Here is a 19183-nt window from a genome sequence, read left to right as displayed (position 1 = left end):
ATCCACACTCTCAGAAAATTAGAATATTGTAAAGATTCAATAATTCAGGCTCAAAGTGTCCCGCTCTATCAGCTAATTAAGCCATAACACCTGCAAAGGGTTCCTGAGCCTTTAAATGGTCCCTCAGTCTGGTTCAGTAGGAATCAGAATCATGGGAAAGACTGCTGACCTGACAGTTGTGCAGAAAACCATCATTGACACCCTCTATAAGGAGGGAAAGCATCAAAAGGTAATTGCAAAAGAAGTTGGATGTTCCCAAAGTGCTGTATCAAAGCACATTAATAGAAAGTTATGTGGAAGGAAAAAGTGTGGAAGAAAAAGGTGCACAAGCAGCAGGGATGACCTGCAGCCTAGAGAGGATTGTCAGGAAAAGGTCATTCAAAGTGTTGGGGACTTTCACAAGGAGTGGATTGAGGCTGGAGTCAGTGCATCAAGAGCCACCACACACAGACGGATCCTGGACATGGGCTTCAAATGTCGTATTCCTCTTGTCAAGCCGCTCCTGAACAACAAACAATGTCAGAAGCGTCTTACCTGGGCTAAAGAAAAACAGAACTGGTCTATTGCTCAGTGGCCCAAAGTCCTCTTTTCTGATGAGAGCAACTTTTGCATCTCATTTGGAAACCAAGGACCCAGAGTCTGGAGGAAGAATGGAGAGGCACACACTGCAAGATGCTTGAAGTCCAGTGTGAAGTTTCCACAGTCTGTGTTCCATGTCATCTGCTGATGTTGGTCCACAGCGCTTCATTAAGTCCAGGGTCAACCCAGCCGTCTACCAGTAGATTTTGGAGTACTACATGCTTCCTTCCGCAGACGAGCTTCATGGGGATGCTGACTTCATTTTCCAGCAGGACTTGGCACCTGCCCACACCGCCAAAAACACCAAAACCTGATTCAATGACCGTGGGATTACTGTGCTTGATTGGCCAGCAAACTCGCCTGACCTGTACCCCATAGAAAATCTATAGGGCATTGCCAAGAGAAAGATGAAAGACATGAGACCGAACAATGCAGAAGAGCTGAAGGCCGCTATTGAAGCATCCTGGTCTTCCATAACACCTCAGCAGTGCCAAAGGCTGATAGCTTCCATGCCACGCCACAGTGAGGCAGTAATTGCTGCAAAAGGGGTCCATACCAAATACTGAGTACATATGCATGCTTATACTTTTCAGAGGCCCAATATTGTTCTCTGTACAATCCTTGTTTTATTGATTGCATGTAATATTCTAATTTTCTGAGATTGTGGATTTGGGGTTTTCATGAGCTGTAAGCCATAATCATCACAATTATGACAAATCACAGCTTGAACTATCTTGCTTTGCATGTAATGAGTCTATCTCATATATTAGTTTCACCTTTTAAGTTGCATTCCTGAAATTAATGAACTTTTGCATGATATTCTAATTTTTTGAGTTTCACCGGTACATGGTAGTTAAACCAACTCTCCCAAAAACCTACATTAGTTAGGAACCAGATCATTGAAAATGCATACAGATTGCCTTTGACAAATGATTGATCACATTGCAACTGTTCAGTTATGATAGGCCTCTCTGAGGGAACAACCTCCCCTCTCTGGGGGAACAACCCAGTTCCAAAGTTCTGATCCTGACCCCCATGGTCACATGTTGGGCATCCGGCAACTGGTTCCCATTTATGACCATTTGCAGTGTTCCATACTCATATGATCACAGTTTTGCTGAAAACTAGCATCTACTTTTAATGTCCACCACAAAAGAGGTCATAATATCGGATCAGTCACTCAGCTGTCACAACTTAGGACCATGATGGGTATTCTGCATTACTGGTATCGGTCAAAGTGTATCTATGCACACTTTTACAGCCAGAAGCTTTTCCCAATGCCTCCTGTCAATTGAGTCATACTATGTTTCTTTCAGAGTCTTTCTCAGTTGAAATGCAAACCAATTATCAGTAGTCCTTACAATGATTATGTTCTTTTTATGGCAGACGGCGTCAGAAGACTCATGTGCCTATGCTACAAGTTTGGTCCGCTGATAAACCACATCCACAAGAAGAGGTGAATATGATTAGGGTTTTGAATTCTTGTCCTGATATCCATCTGAAGAAATGTTAGGGCAGATGCGTAATTCCAGTTTTGGCTGCATGAAGTTGACGCTGTTCTAATGAGAAAGTCTTCCCAATGGCTTTCCTCCCTGCCTTTTCTTTCTTCTGAATTTCCCTCCTGAAATGGTTCCTAAGCAAATTGGGTAGGGGGATTTCCTATAACATGGAAATCAGTCTGGCTTTGGGAATACCCCTTCCCTCCAAATATGAAAATGTTTGATGGATGTCTGTTGCCTTCCAGTACTTAGATTGCCTTTGGGCTCAGATTCAGAAAATGAAGAAGGACCACTGGCAAGAGAGGCACATCCCGAGGCCATACCTGGCGTTCGACAGCGTCCTTTGTGAAGCTCTGCAGCACAACCTGCCTCCTTTTACGCCGCCACCCCACGCAGCAGATTCCGTTTACCCGATGCCAAGAGTCACCTTCCGGATGTTTGACTACACTGATGATCCTGAAGTAAGTCAGTATTGTGGGGCAGCATCTTTGTAGTGCACTGTTGCGAATTGAAATGTTTTCATCTTTGGTGGGTTCCACATAATATGTCCCTTTGCCTTCTGACCTTTCGGTTTGGGTCGTTACTTGGCCTGAAAATAGCTGAGAATTTGTTTCACATTCTTTATCAGGGTTGATGTGGTTCAGGGTTTGCTTTGTCTGTCTAATAGTTCCATCTGCCCTATGCACCACTGCTTTTGGGGGCTCTACTTTTTTTTTTAAGCAGGAAGAGGCTATTTCTAAATGAAAATACTAAGTGTGCTTATAGAAGTAGTTTCCAACTCATTGGCTTTTCTATCAAATAATTTTATTGCATTTTTTAAAAGTCTATACATTAGAAACAATATATGCTAACAATCAAAAGAAACCAAAAAGAGTAAAAGGAGAATAGGGATAGAAGTGTGAAAAAATATAAAGAAAAAAAGACACAAATATATACAAAGAATGATTTCTGACTTCTTCCAAGGTTATAGAGAACACTTACTTTCAACTTTTACTTTAAGACTATAATAAAATGTCCATTTTTCCCTCAAAAGAAAAGGGGAAATAAAATATGTCTTCCCCTTTTTAAATGTTAACAATTATTAAATTTATATGTCAAATTTTGTTTTTTCTGCATCTCCTGCAAAAAGTCCAACAAAAGGCTTCCATTACGGATGAATTTCTTCCATGATTTTTCTCTCATGAGAAAAATTCCCTCCCTTCCTTTCCTTTTTATTAAAACTATTGGGAGAATGTTATAATACCAATATGTGATCTGACATCATGCCTTTTGGGATGAAGATGGATTTTTGGGCTGTGCCAATAAATTAACCTCTGTTTGTTTCTTTTGTCAGGGTCCAGTTATGCCTGGGAGTCACTCTGTTGAAAGATTTGTGATCGAAGAAAACCTCCACTGCATCATCAGATTATTTTGGAAAGAGAGAACGACATGGTAGGGCTCTTTGTTTCCATGTATATTTAATTCAGCCTCCCTGTTGGATGCCCTCCTTGTGTAAATGATTGTCAACATTTTCAATCAGATTGGATACAGTGGCAAAAATGTTATATAATTCAAAACATTTTGCAGTAAGTATTTTTTCACAAATCAGTTACATTTTTTTTCCAAGCAGAGTTGTTGGGAGGAAGTCTGCATTCAAAATTGGCTATGTTGCACTGTTGTCAGGAAGGGAGGGAGAGAGAAAGAAAGAGAGAGAGAAGGAAATTAAATGGGTCCAATTGACTTGCCATTAGCCATTACATATACAATTTGAGTATTTTGGGCCTAGAAAAGTGATATTGAATCTGTTTTCCCTACATTGAGAAGTGTTCTTTAAAACTTTGTGTGTTAAATTAATGCTTTAAAATGCAGATTTACATCATGTTTGTTAACTGTAGCAATTTTGAAGGAGCTCCTTCCCTGGTTATTTAGGGCATCTGGAGCTGTCATATCTATATCAATCTATCCAAAGCGGGCTGACACTGCACAGTGACGGAACCTTTGGCAACTATTTCTAAGATTTGTTTCCTGCAAGGAAAGAGGTTTTTTGTAGAAATGGGTCCCGGCACATATCACAGTAAATTACGTTTTTGCTACCTGATTCCTGCTTGCCTTTTTAATTCTAAACTATACGCCTATCTTTTTCTGTAGTGCTGCCCAATTAACAAGGTATCCAGGAAACAAGAAGATCCCTCTGAATTACCATATTGTTGAGGTAAACACTATATTTATCAGGTCACTTTTTCTTATTTAGTGCCAATTATCTTCCTCTCTGCTAATAGTTCCTCATTTCAGAATGGAGCTTGAAATGACCGATTTTGAGTTCAAACCATTTCCGGTTCAGCTAGAAAGGCCATTGTGGGATTGGAGTGGGGCATTTTAACATTAACAATTAAACATTCTGTGCACTTCTGTTGTTGTAAGTGTGCTTCATCATATTGCTTTCATATTTTCCCCAGGTAATTTTTGCTGAGTTGTTTCAGCTTCCTGTTCCACCTCACACGGAAATCATGTACACAACGCTTTTTATTGAACTCTGTAAACTTCAGCCTGGATCTTTACCTCAAGTTGTATCCTTTTCCCCCAAAGGTCTCTTGTAACAGTTAATACCTTTTGATAACAAAAGGAAGGGTATGTTTTTCCAACCATATTGCAATTAAACATTATAATATAAACAATTTAAACCATGGATCTCAAACTCGATCATGTCATGTGACATATCGTGATGTATCATGATGGTTTTTTTGCCTTTGTGGAGCTGGAGTGTGTGTGGCCTGTGCGTGACACATCCAGCCCATGGGCCACCAGTTTGACAGGCCTGATTTAAACCTTAATTGAAAAATGACAGCTTGCACAAGCTACAGAAATGCTGTACATGCGCTTAGATACAATGAATACTATCTGCATAGATCGGTGAGTAAGGACATTCTCGTCTAAATTTTCTGAAGATTAGTGTCTTGGGTTTCCTGTAGACAACAAAATCCATGATAGCTATAAAATGCCCCTGCTTTTACAGGCTTTCGTATTTTAGGTCACTCCTCTCATTGAATTAGTATTGCAATAATTGATTTCTTCTATTTCTTCTACTGATTTCTTCTATGATTTCTTCTACGTTCTTCTGAAACTTTCTTATATAGCTCAAAGTTCTTTTTCAAAAGACAACTGGACTTTGTTTTTCCTTGAAGATGTTTCACTTCTCATCCAAGAACCTTCTTCAATTCTGATTTATATGGCATTCATAAATCAATCAGTTATCCCTCACTGCAGAGTTAGATTGCTAATAAAAATATTACAATCTGAAGAGAACTACCCAATTATTATTGGATATAAGGTTAATTATTTGAAAATGATTCAAAAAAGGTATTTTAGAACAGTAGCCCTTTTGGGCACCAGGGACCAGTTCGATGGAGGGAGATTTTTCTGTGGACCAGAGGGGGCGTGGTTTCATGTGCTGCCTGCATCCTGCAAATGGGGCTTCACTCATTTGCGCGGCCCAGTTTCTGACATTTCATGGCCCAGTGCTGGTCCACTGACTAAGGGTTGGGGACCCTATTTTAGAATATGCTGGAACTGCAGCACTATCAAGTCATTTGCAAAGCATGCAGATGCCTCTGAGATAACTCCTCAAAAGATCGTGTTACTATAAATGATTGGAAATGTTCTACCCTTTGGTTTTTAAGAATTTGCATCTACTCAGACTTGTTCACCACTTATTTTATATATTTAATATAATGTCAATAATAGCTCTCCAAAATGAAAAGGTTTTGATATAAGACATTTACATTTATTTATTTTTTCTCCCATCAAGGTTTATGAATTGGTTTTCCCACCATCTTAGTAATTTTGAGTTCCGCTGGAGCTGGGAAGATTGGTAAGTGTTTGATTCCATAAATGTGTTTACGCACATTCTCATGTCTGGCAGCTATTTGGGTTATGTTTGTTAGGACTGTGCTGTGCTTCAGATTCCAACACAAAATGTGTTTTTAAATGTTCTGCAGTGCCTATGTAGCAGCACTTGATGGGTCTCTAAAGCACTTGTACCATACTTAGACCAGTTGCTGATTTTCTCCCTTGTGATAATGAATGTTGCCTCACAATTCACACTAAAACTCCATTAATTCCTGGATGAAAGAACGAACTTGGCTTGCATTATTAAAAAAATAGGTGGCCGTGCTGGAGGGTATGGACTTAGCTATGCTAACCTCATTGCTTTACAACATCAAGCCAGGCTCCGGAATTGAGCCTTTCTTTGATCCATAGGGATATTATTATGTCATTCTTCAGAAAACCTCTCTGACATCAGGAAGCCATGAGGTGTTGTTTTTTTTTTTTCTGGGTGCTATTTAGTAAGATAGACCACATCTTGCTATCTAATTCTGCTGCTCAGATTTCTCTTTGAGCTGCCAGAAATGCTTTTGGGTACGGAATCTACCACTTTCAACTATTTACATATGTTCATGTTCCAGGAGCCTCATGTTTAAATTGATCTGATGTGCTCTATATGGGGCTACCTTTGCCCTTGATCTGGTTGCCACCATTGATCTAAATGCAGCTGACAGATTGTTATATGGGGCATCTGATCAGGCTCCTTTGCTGAAGCCTCAGTGGTGCCATTTAGCTTCTGTGACAGGCTTTGGTTATGATCTCTAAGGCCTTTAGCAATTTGGGATACTAATATCTGCACAGTTGCTTCTACTGACCAAACAAAGCAAATCTTTATTACAGACATAGACCAGGATAGGAAGAGTGGAGTACAAATAATTAATATTTTTAATTAATTATAAAATTAATTATAATTAATAATTATAAAATTATAAAAGACACAAATGTAATGCACATTTTAAAAATACACACTCAATACACACACAGACACACAGACACACACACACACACACATCTAAAAACCCTATTAAAGGGGAGTAAAACATTCAGTATATTAAAAAAAAAGTACAACCTCAGATGCTATAGAATACACATATGTATACACAAATGCCATCTGGCAGCTGTTCATGGTGCCCTTCAGTGTATTGTTGTCCATGCTTCAGAGTGTCATATTTTAGGATGATTTTGAATTCATTTTTTTACCCAGGCCTGGTCTATATAAATGGCTTTTCTTTCTCTCCCTTGATCTTTTAAATGATGGTTTGATTTAGTATATTATTTGATTTCAGTATATTATTTTTACATATTTTATTGCAGTTTGTATTGTAAATTGTTGTGCAATATTTTGGCACATAGTGAACAGACACATAGATGGATAAATAGATGGTTGGATGGACAAGTAGAAAAATAGGGTGGCAGACAGAAATATTGTTACCCAAGTAGCAGAAAACCCTACAGAATAGTCTCATTCCACAGTTGATATATTTTCTGATCCTTTAAATAATTGAAGATAGTTTTTTTTTCATTGTGGATTATAAGTCAAACTCCAGTCCTGCATATCCTTAGTATACTAGAAGCTGTAATGCTATAAAAATCTGGAAAACTATCTTATGAACATGAAAATATCTAGTTGCCATATAGTCTTATAAGTCTTTCCTTTTCTGAATACCATCTTTTTTTTTAATATGTAGGTCAGATTCTGTTTCTGAGGATCTTGACAGACCCCGGCCTAAATTTGTAAGAGAAGTACTGGAAAAATGCATGCGGTGAGTGAGAGATAGCAGCATTTGTATACCTATGTATCCACCATGCTATTTCCATCGCAAGAAGCCGTGCTATGCAAGGACTGAAAAGAAGTAAAATAGACTAAGCAAAAGAAATTAAAGACATGGAGGAATAAAGAGAAGAGGAAAGATTCCTAAGTGCATTTACTCCAATACTCACTATGCTGCAGGGATCACTTCTGATCTATCAGCTTGTTCCATCTCACCCAGTTACAATTACTCAGTCTTCCTGTTCCTGTTGTCACATTCACTTTTCTCGCCTACTTTTGTTTTTTGTTTTGCAGTTCAGATCTCGTTTCTTATTTCTTTTTGTCCAAACGCTCTCCACACATTTAATTTGCAATCGGCATGTTTTTTTCTGTCTTGTAGTCTGTCGACATTCCTTCACCATACAGCCATTTGTGACGTTGCTCTTGTTTTGTCACATGCACATAACTATTTCCACAGCATTCAACTTATTATTCCCTTCACTACCCTGATTTCCATTCTTCATCCCATCCTATCATCCGTTTCCACTATTCCCATCCTCTGATCCTATATTCTAAGAAGTATTGTCCCTTTCACATGCATGTTTGCATTCCCCTCTTAAAAATTCTGAGGGATGCTTTAGCAGAGTCAAAAGAGAGAGAGAGAGAGAGATCTTTCTTTGACTAACCATTTGCCATAGAATAGTACAGTAAAAGGAGAAATAGTTTAATATAGCAATTAGTTCTTGGGGAAGGAAAACAATAAAATAATAAAACAGCATATCTAAAAATGTTGCACAGTTGGATAACTTGGTGAAAATATTTTGCCACCTAATATGTGAAAGGAGCTCTTAAGGCACAGAGATGAAAATACAGTATGGCAGGCTAACTCTGCCCCCAACCTGTTGTTTGATCCTGGTGGCACTGAAGGCTGATTCAGCCTTCCATCCTTCTGAGGCTGGTAGAACGAGGAGCTAGATTGTGTGTGTATGGAGGAGGGGGGCAGTATGCTGGCATTGTAAACCACCCAGAGAGTGCTGTAAAACACTGTGAGGTAGTATAGAAGTCGCATTGCTATTGCTATTGTAGGGTTGGGTATCCCTTGAAATATAATAAACATAAAATTTATCTGTATGTGATTGGGACAATCAGAGCACATCTTGGAGCATCATAGAAAGGGCACTGTTGGAGGACATGGGCAAGAATTTCTGCCTCCCTGGATTCATAAGGGCAAAATGAGCAACCCCATGAAATGCATATCTCCAGTAGAGCTGATGGCAGGGCATCAAACTGGGCTCTAGGAAAGGCCCATATATATTTGCTTAGTGTTCAATTGTATAAGTATCCCACAATAGAGAGCTGTATGTCAATTGGTAATAGACTTCTGGGGCAGGTGATACCATTTTGGTAAACAGTGTCCCTAATTCCCTCTTTTACTGTTAGTTTGGCCTTTACCAGGGTTAATTGACCTAAATATTCAGGGAAGAGACCAATATTGCCAAGTTCTGCTATGCAGGTGCAGTGCCAATGGGATCGGTAGTTGTCTCACAGCAGCTATCTGCATCAGGCATCTAGGATCAAGCATGATTTGAAGACCTGAGATTAGAATCCTGTTCTGACTACTCCCATTTGTTAGCTAATATACCATCCATATTCTTTAATTCATCTCCACAGTAAATTAGTTCTGTTCTAACCAAAAGTGTAATACCTGATTCCCAACAATCCCTGTTTTCATGGAATCAGCAGGCAGGAGCGCTCTCAATTTCTCACAGCATAGGTTCCATTCCAATAATCACCTCCAAGTCTCACCTTGGAAAGTTTTTTTCTTCTCTAGTTAAAATCTGCAGTCCCAAATCAGCATCCTATGGTCAAAACTAATTGAGATTTATACAGAAGGAGCATACTGATCCTTTGCCATTTCTTTCCTGTTTTACAGTCTACTGAGGACATGGCTGTTTAGAGTTAGTTTCTAGGCACCATCATTGCTTCTAAGAGTTTGGAAAACATGATTCATTTGAGGACTAACTTAATTAGCAAGAAAATAAAATTAAAATTGCAGAAGACTAAATGATGTTAAGATTATTAAATAATGTCCATCATTTTAGAAGTTTGGATAGATAGAGGGCTGCACTTTCAGTTAATCAAGTTAATAACAAGACAATAACAGGAAGATATTTTTTCCTAACTTTTTCTAGCACCCTTATTTGAGCACCCATGTTTACAAAATGTATTTTGCTCTTAATTGAAATATCTTACCCCTTTAACTGCGAGGAATTTTCTTCCACTTCTGAGAGTTGTTGTCTTTCCTTTTTTAAGCAGAGATATTGGCAACAAGCTTCAAACAAAGAAAGGAAAAAAAGTAGCATTGAAATTTTCAAGGAATCTTATCATTTCCCTGTTTCTGACAAATTATAGTTCAGGCACAGTCCTAGTTCTTTGAGGAACTTTTTCTGTGCATTCAGGATCAGGGTGTAGATATTAGTTTTGGGCTGCTTTATCAGTGCATGTATATATGCCAAGTTATGAATGATTGGTTGGGTTATATCTGTAGTATAACCATAATCATGTGACATAATTGCAGCAAGAATATCTTCTTATCAACCTTCTACAAAAATCTTTTATTCAGGCTTTCCTACCATCAGCGAATAGTTGATATCGTTCCTGCTAGTTTTTCAGTTATTACTCCTGCAAATCCAACCTGTATTTATAAATACGGAGACGAAAGTAACAGTACGTAGATGATATTTATATTATTTACACTTTACCCCCAAAAACTTGGACTGTGACAAGGAGCATTTGTTACTGTTGAGGCAAATAGTATTTTGTCTTATTAAAACAGGGGGGGATGGGAGAGGGAATAGGTAACTAACTCCATCTAAAGAAAATTGCTGTAGCCATGGGCAGGTATGAGATGGTGTCAACCAAGGACCATCCAAAGCCCAGTGGTCATGATGACATAAGGGGACATTGCTTAATGGTGTGGCTTCTCTTCTCGTTGATTTATTTTTTTATAAGAACCGTGGTGGTTCAGTGGTTAGAATGCAGTACTGCAGGCTACTTCTGCTGACTGCCGACTGCCAGCAGTTTGGCAGTTTGAATCTCATCTCTTAAGGTTGACTCAGCCTTCGATCCTTCTGAGTTGGATGACAGATTGTTATGGGCAATAGGCTGACTCTCTAAACCATTAAGAGAGGGCTGTAAAGCACTGTGAAGCAGCATATAAGTCTAAGTGCTATTGCTGTTCCATCTTACATATCGTTCTGATTTCTCTGACATGGTTGATTTCCAAGAAAATTTAATATGCTTTAAGAAGTTTACATTGTAAAAAAAAAACAAGTTGTAAAACTTGTAAAAAAAATGCCCAGTTTTCAAAGATGGTAACTTTGCTTCATCTATCTTTGGGTGTAGAATCTCTACCTGGATATAACGTTGCCCTCTGTTTAAGCATTGCGATTAAAAATAAAGCAAGTAATAATGAAATCTTCACCATTCTTAAGGATGTGCCCAATCTTAATCAGGAAGAAGATGATGGTAAGCCTTCTGATATTTACCATGTTCCGTTGCTAATTTCCATTTATGGAAACTTTGCAAAACCTCAGGGAAGCTTGTTAGCTTTAGGTTAAATCCAGGGTATGGCTCCTGTTCTTATTTTCACACAGCAATTAGTACTAGCTCAGAATAGAATTGTATTGACCTGGGACTGTTGATATTCAGCACCACTCCATACATACAAACAAGCAAATGTGCCTTTACATTTATGTTTTTTTAAAAAAAACAGAATGACACTATAGAATTGGCATGGGAAAAGGGAGAAGCTGCAATTCAGATAGGAGGAAGAAAATTGCCACATTTGGGAGTTTCAGTTCAGTTTTATCATATATATTAGTATATTTCTGAAATTCATTCATTGATATTTGCAATTTAATTTGTCTTAATGAAATTGCAAAAAAGCCTATTATGAAAATCCTCACCAGTTTTTTTTTTAAAGAAAACTAAAAATATTCAGTCCATCTCAGCCTTTGGTGAATGCCCATATTGCTTATAGGTTTTGATGTATTTGTAACTTTGTTTTCCAGATGAAGGCTTCTCATACAATCCTTTAAAAATAGATGTTTTTGTCCAGACACTATTGCACTTAGCTGCAAAATCATTCAGTCACTCTTTCAGTGCTCTGGGAAAGTAAGTATTTTATCACTAAGTACATTAAAATGTCAATTTGCTCATGCTGTTGCCATTTTATTTTTTATTTGTGTTGTAACTTTATGAAGAAAAGGATAGAAGCAAGTGTGTTCTTGCTTCTTGTTTTTGTTTTAAAAATTAGCTATATTATCTATTTTTTTAACATACTTTTTCAAATGGATTGTTTCCTGGATAGTCTCTGATCCCTGGGATCTGTCTGTGTGTCTGTCTGTCTGGATGAATCTTGTATTCAGCAGCTTTCTCCCACAGTACAGCATAGACAAAAAGTTTATCAGTCCTTTCTCACCTCTTTGTGATCTGCGACAGAACATTGTCCCTGTATATATTTAAGCCCAAGGTGCAGGTTAATAAGAATGGCCAAAGAAGGTCTGCAGGAGGAGGGAAATAATAAAAAGCTTACTTGGCCAGAAGAACCCCCTTTCTGCATTAGGTTGTAGAGTGGTGGGTAGAATTTGGGCACAAGCAAAATTAAAAACTATCTGAAGAAAAAGCTGGTGACTGGGTCCAATTATGCAATGAGAGAATGTCAGCCCCATGATATAGACCAAGTCAAGAAATAAGACTACACTACTTTTGTTGAGGTTGGCAATAATAACAGAATATTGGAAGTCTGGCTATGCTTTATGCCCTCTGCCTCTTATGGTCCTGTGGCTGAGGGAGGTGTCTGCCTGAGACATTTTTGCATACTGCAGTCAACTGAGAGAATAATCTTGAGGGACAGCTGCAGCTAAGGCAGATAAGAAAAATCTCAGAAAAGATAAGAAATCTCAGCCCAAAGCAGGAATGGAATTTGAGAAAGCATCTCAGACTTGACCCTTCCTGATTCTCTTTTAGGAAATGGCAGGGAGGTAAGATTATTTCACTGTAACCCTATAACAAAAGTATTGTAGTATTACCATTCACTTCCTTGGTGTTCAAGTCTCATCTATTTCAAAGGGTTGGCACATGCCTTCTGCTATGACTTGGATTTAAGCCATGGTTTTCTCTCATTGCTTTGGCAACAAATTTCTCTTACCACTGTATCACCTGTGTGTATGTGTTTAATGTTGGCATTGATTTTGGGGAAGAGATGGGTTCTATAATGCACCTGCTGAGTTTTCACAGGGTATTGTGAAGTGTAGCTAGCTAAGGTAGCAGGAAGAACTGCTGTATTACAGAGCTCTTTGTCAACACGGCAATACTGCTAGGCTCTCAAGCTAGAAATCCAGAGTTCTTGGCAGACTAAGAACTAAGACTAAGCCACTTCTCTTTCGGTCTCCCCTCCCAATCAATTTTGCCATTTTGATCCCAGTTGAATCCCAAGGGTCCAATAAGAATTGATCTGTAAGAATAAGTGACATGTTCTATTCCTTAACATCCTTGGATTATGTCCTTTCTGTTTTTGTAAGATTTCGAGAAGTCCTCAGAACTTTGGCTGAAAGTGATGAAGGGAAGCTTCATGTTCTTAGAGTGATGTATGAAGTATGGAAAAATCATCCTCAGGTAAGAATGAACATTTATATAGTCCTCCCTCCCTTCCTTCCTCCCTTCCTTCCTTCCCTGCCTTGGAAGTTACGATAAGTGGCCCTCCTAACATGAATAACTATGATCTGCACAGCTTAGGTGCTGAATCTTATAGAGAGGCTGTGCTTTGAGGGATCCTGTGTAGTTTCAATTAACTGGGATTAACTGGGATTTCAAATCTGTGAGTTTGTGTTGAAAGTTGTGCCCAGATGACCATACACATACACACACACACCTGATGAACTGAGCAAAATTTCTGCATTTGCACAGATGATTGCTGTACTGGTGGATAAGATGATTCGAACACAGATTGTGGATTGTGCTGCAGTGGCAAATTGGATTTTTTCTCCAGAGTTATCTCACGATTTTACAAGGTAAATAAATATCAACCACCTCATAACTTTTTAAAAAACTGTCTCAAATATCTTTCATAGAAGTGTGAGTGATCTTGATAAGGGAAATTTTGCCTAAGTTAAAAATATTTCCTGAAAGTAAGAAACCTTTTGTATATCTGACTGAAAATTTGCATGCTTTTTTATAGTCCTAGAGAATTCTGATACTGAAATTTCTCCTCAGAGGGGAGGAAGTTGCACCATTGTCCTCGTGTTTTCATCCATTTTACTCATTGTCTGAGAAAAGCTTAGATATACAAGTGTGTATCGTGCCTTTTTACTGACAAAAATCAGAGTTGTCTTCTCCGAACATGAGAGTGCTTCTTTGCTTCTTTTATTGCTAGATTTTATATTTGGGAGATTTTACACTCTACCATTCGTAAGATGAACAAGCATGTGATGATGATCCAAAAGGAGCTAGAAGAAGCCAAAGAAAGATTAACTAAGCAACAGAAAAGAGTAAGTAATTTTTTCCCATGCCTGTATGAAGAAATAAGACTTAAAAGATATTTCATCAGTTATAAAACATAAGATTTATTTTGCTTTGCTGAGCTAGGCAGAGATGAGCAGCAGGATGGAAAGATGGAGATGATCGTTATTTTGTTGTGCCTATGGCTCAGGCGTTCTTGTCTTTGGATACTTTTAATTGCTAGATAACTTCAACTTTTTGAATCCCCATGTCATGAGCAAGTTGCTTGGTAAAATGTGATCAACTCCCCTATTTAATTGAATATGAATGATTTATATCATCTGCTTCTACCTCATAGACTTGCAATATTTTTAAACAATAACAAACACAATCTGAAACAATAGCTGAGACACCAAACCAATCTAAAACAAATATGACTTTATTTGCCGGTTCAGTTTCTAGCAGAAAACTCTGTTGCATGCTTTCAAGCTATTTTTTTTGACAATATCTGCAACGGTGCCTTTTATTTTTGTTTTGTTTTCCATCTTGATTATTTATAAAATATATTAAAATCAATTAAATTTCAACTCTTTCCCTCCAGCGTGATGATTCTCGAAGGAATGAGAGGGAAAATTGGCCCCTTGAAGAACAAATTGAACGCTTACAAGAAAAAGTTGAATCAGCTCAAAGTGAACAAAAAAATCTTTTCCTTGTAATATTCCAGGTAAAACCAGACATATTGATGGACCAGTGAAAAAGGCAGACTTAGATGTATTTATTTAGCATATAGCATCAGTACATCAAAGCAAAAAGTGTACAATGTTAATACAGAGTAGTAGTTTGGTTGCCTAAGATTGCTAGTTTGTTCAGTTCACACTTGTGGGCTGTCCAGGGTGCACCACAGGGAGCAAACTATTTCTGCAAACAGGGTAGCTAACGGTGTTCTTCAGGAGTGTCAGTGTTATCCGGGCCTTTTTCTCTGCTGGTTTTTGCTTCGCATTTGGACTAAGCCAGTGCCAGTTGGTTTCTGGGCTTCCTCTGCTACTCCCACCAGAGTGGTACCTATTTATCTATTTGCATCTGTATGCTTTCGAACTGCTAGATTGGCAGGAGCTCAGGCAAGAGACGGGAGCCTACTCTGTCATGTGGTGCCAGGGCTTGAAATACTGGAATGTGAAGAGTCAGCCTTCTGCAGCCGACAAATACAATGTCTTTAAGCCACTGAGCCACCAGTCCCCTTGCAATCTTAGAATCTTAACGTGACTTCAAAAGTCTGGAATAAGTGTTTCAGCTTCATCAATTTCTAAATTAAAATTCTGTACATTTGACAAGTTTTGGAAATAAAAACTAATACCAGTTACTAATGTTGATATTCTGTACTAAATTATGTCCTACTTAGTTCAGGGAGACTGTTTTCCATGAGTTTTCTAATTCCTACTGAAAAACAAAGTTATTTTGTCTATGAATCTAACACCAACAATTTTACTGTTTTTATTCCTCCCAGCGTTTTATTATGATCCTAACAGAGCATCTAGTACGATGTGAAACAGGAGGGATTGATGTAATTACACCTTGGTATAAGAACTGTATAGAGAGGCTGCAGCAAATCTTTCTACAGGTAAGTCTTATAGATATCAGGATTCATGTGGTTATTGAAAGTGAGATTATCCTGATACAGCCTTTCTTGGTATGTACCATATTCAGATAGAGAAGAGAAGCCAGTGAATACCTTCCCAGCCTTATTTTCTGAGAAACATGGTAGATCTCAATCTACCATGTTTCTGAGAAAATAAGGCCAGGACTTTTTTTTTTTGAGCCCTAAAAAAACGTCTAGGCCGTCTTTTCAGGGGTGAATTAATTTCTCCCCCTCCCCCCACGCACCCTCTCCTAGAGCGCCCTGCGGGCATCCATGCCTCGCCACCAGCCGCTCCTTACGGCCAATCATGGCGAAGTGCGGAGGGCTCCCTACCCCCACCAAGCACCTTTGCTGCAGACCTGGGTATGGTGCTGGTTGCAGGTCGGGTCAGCAGGTGGGTGGCGGCAGCGGCGTGGATGTCGGCCTCGGCAGGGCACTTTAAATCATGAGACCTTCGGCGCCCAACCACTGTTGCTTTCCCTTCGCATTCCTCCACCGGCAATGTTTCAGCCGCTTCTTGGGTGGGGGAGCCGCCTCTGTAGCTTCCACCATTCCTGCTGGCACTGGCGAGAGAATAGCGGCGGGCGCCGAAGGTCTCGCAATTTAAAGTGCCCTGCGATTTAAAGTGGCTTGCCGAGGCCGACATCCACGCTGCTGCCGCCTGCCCACTGACCCAGCCTGCAACCAGCACCATACCTGGGTCTGTAGCAAAGGCACTTGGCAGGGGTAGGGAGCCCTCCACACACCGCCATGGTGAGGTGTGTGTGCCCACTAATGGCAAGTTCTCCCCCCGCCCTCCCCCCATTTGGCATGTTTTAAAATAGGCCTAAATTTGGGGGGAGGGGCTTAATTTCATTTTATGCCTACAAAACATGCTGGGTCTTCCTATTGGGGGAAATATTGTTGGAGAAACACGGTAGCAAATATTTTTCAGAGGGTAATTGTGTATCCATCTGGGCTTGCATAATTTGCCATGCTATGTTTATTGCTAATAAAGTCACAACACTTCCTAGATTGATACTAGGTACTTAAGATTTTTCCTTTCTTAAAACCTTAATGATCTGAGCAGCCATGATTTCTGCCCTTGAATTTTGGGCACAAATGTGACCACTATTGTCTCTGAAGCCTTTAATTATCAGGATTGCCTTTTATTAAATATGCCTCCCAGTCTTTGGTCTTTCATTGAAGATTCTAAGTAAGCAGTTAATAAGAATAAGATTCAAATCCTCTTATCTAAAATTAGATAAATGGTCAGTAGAGAAGGGTGCTGGCATAGTTAAGGAAAGTCCTTTAAAAAAACCTCACCTGAAATTAAAGTTGAAACTTTTTGATTTATTTGTAAAGGTTGTAACTGGAGATGAATTAAAAGTTTATGAATCTTATGATTTCTATTTATTTTATACAGTACTTTTCTTGATTTGATTGCTTTAATTGTCTGGTGCTCTGGAAATGGCACAGTAGTAGTTGTAAAGGAAATAATATTTTACAATGACCATTAAACCTTTCATATCTGTGTAAAACAGTTGGCATGATGAAAACCTCCTGCTCTTAATTTCATTATTAAGATTGTCCACCCCCTAGCAGTTCAAATCCTGGTGCTGTTTTCAATTTTGATGACTTGCACATAGTGTATAGTGTACTTGTAGATACCACAGATATCAAAGAGGTAAAAAATACAAATAAGAGATTATATTTTTTAGACATATAATACTTTTATTTAATGTGCTACATCGTTTCCAAGCTTAACTGAAATGCATTTTTGTGTCTGTAGCATCATCAGATCATCCAACAGTACATGGTGACTTTAGAAAACCTTCTGTTTACAGCAGAATTGGATCATCACATACTGGCTGTATTTCAGCAGTTCTGTGCACTCCAGGCTTGAGTAACTTTTTTTTGTGTGTAGGACTTAATTTCATCTTGTTAAGTTTAAGATGGAATCTTTGATAAGAAAGGAAAAAAATCTTTTAATCCGAAAATAATTAACTGTGTTGTCCTAGATAAACTACGCAGTGCTTGAATGGAATGACTTGGGGCAGTAGGGGCCTTATGCTAGTAATGATTGCTGGGTGATTGGGATGGAATAATGTGTGGATTTCTCATTTTGAAATGGTTTGAATGTTGACTCTGCCATAGCATCTGCTTTGTTCCCTTCTATTGTTTGTATAAAAATAAAAAATAGATAATAAACATAATTGGCTCCTCGCTTGCTTTTTTGCATAGGAACGAATTCTATGGAAATATAAAACAAATGTCTATATGTATGAATTCAAATTAACTTTTCCTACTATTCCATATTAGGAAATATTGTATAATATTCTATAAACATGTTTAAATGATTAGATTTATAAAGCAGCCCAGATTTCATTGACCAAGGAGGACATAACAACACTTCACTGGTTCTGTCCTTTTTCAGATTTATCAAATATATCAAACATTCTACCTGGAATTGAACAAATAATTTGTACTGCTCAGTCTATATTTTAGTTGAATTAAGCAATTACGGTTATTAAAAACTGTCCAGGCAAATAGCTGAAGTGGAGAAAGGGCTTCCTAACACAAACATGTTAGTGGCTCCAGCCAAACCTATCACTTTGTGAGAAAAGCAGTTTTGACCACAAGGAGCCTAATTTAAGATTGTCTGAATACAGAGGAAGTATACTGGTCTGCCAAATGTTGATGTATCAGCTTAGTCATTGTTCGTGTCTTAGTGCTTACTCAGGAATTTTACACGTTCAGTCATTAAATGAAGGCTGGCTTTGTTAATATTTTTGTCAGCTTCTTCACTTGAAACTACAATATCACCCAGAGCTCCTTAAGGGTCTATTCTCAACATTGGAGAGTATCTGGAGAGTTTGGAATAAAATGGCTAGGCCCTTGATGTTCTCTCCTCTTGCTTTTCTTTTTGCAAATGTTTCATTCCCAAGCTATGTGATATGATACGAATGTTCCCTGTTCCTTGTACCTCTAAGGAGAATTAGGCAGAAAGAATTCTGGCATCATAATAGCTCTAGGTCCTGGTTTCCAGAGCTTTGGTGGCTCTGGACTTCAGTTGCTGCTACTGAATGCCAGGATGACCTGTAATAAACTTACCTCATTCACATTCTGATTGTGTATGAGGGGCTGACCTAGCTTGCATCACTAAGGCCTGACTGGCCACTGAAGGGGAGACTCCTGTCTTAAAAATGTGCCCTCCTGGGATTCAAGTGTGTCATCAGTAATGTCATCAGTAATTCCAGGACAGCAGCAAGAGGAGGCTGGCATTATTTGTCTCTAGTGCTCCCAGGGCCCCTGTCCTGACATCACTAGATTTGAAGCTCTTTTTGTGAGGCTGGGCTATTGGCATCAGTGAGAACT

At 38.7% G+C, this 19183-nt stretch overlaps 1 protein-coding gene across 1 annotated transcript in view; it reads left to right on the top strand.

Annotated features, from left to right (window-relative positions):
* The window catches only part of LOC113444083 (nuclear cap-binding protein subunit 1-like), a 30508-nt gene extending 12487 nt beyond the window's left edge, over positions 1–18021 (top strand). The window contains exons 7-23 of the mRNA XM_026712649.2: positions 1966–2035; positions 2324–2539; positions 3412–3509; positions 4206–4269; positions 4514–4624; positions 4903–4967; positions 5863–5925; positions 7628–7702; positions 10313–10416; positions 11095–11217; positions 11763–11865; positions 13275–13368; positions 13660–13763; positions 14126–14240; positions 14792–14914; positions 15695–15808; positions 17598–18021. Of these exons, the coding sequence (XP_026568434.1) occupies positions 1966–2035; positions 2324–2539; positions 3412–3509; positions 4206–4269; positions 4514–4624; positions 4903–4967; positions 5863–5925; positions 7628–7702; positions 10313–10416; positions 11095–11217; positions 11763–11865; positions 13275–13368; positions 13660–13763; positions 14126–14240; positions 14792–14914; positions 15695–15808; positions 17598–17711 (1756 nt within the window). The 3' untranslated portion in view covers positions 17712–18021. The remainder of the gene's footprint in view (positions 1–1965; positions 2036–2323; positions 2540–3411; positions 3510–4205; positions 4270–4513; positions 4625–4902; positions 4968–5862; positions 5926–7627; positions 7703–10312; positions 10417–11094; positions 11218–11762; positions 11866–13274; positions 13369–13659; positions 13764–14125; positions 14241–14791; positions 14915–15694; positions 15809–17597) is intronic.
* The last annotated feature ends 1162 nt before the right edge of the window (positions 18022–19183 follow it).

Source organism: Pseudonaja textilis, chromosome 2 (assembly GCF_049901715.1).
Source record: "Pseudonaja textilis isolate UNSWEBS1 chromosome 2, rPseTex1.2, whole genome shotgun sequence".
In the NCBI taxonomy this organism is placed as follows: Eukaryota; Metazoa; Chordata; class Lepidosauria; order Squamata; family Elapidae; genus Pseudonaja; species Pseudonaja textilis.
This window is presented reverse-complemented; position numbering and strand designations above follow the sequence as displayed.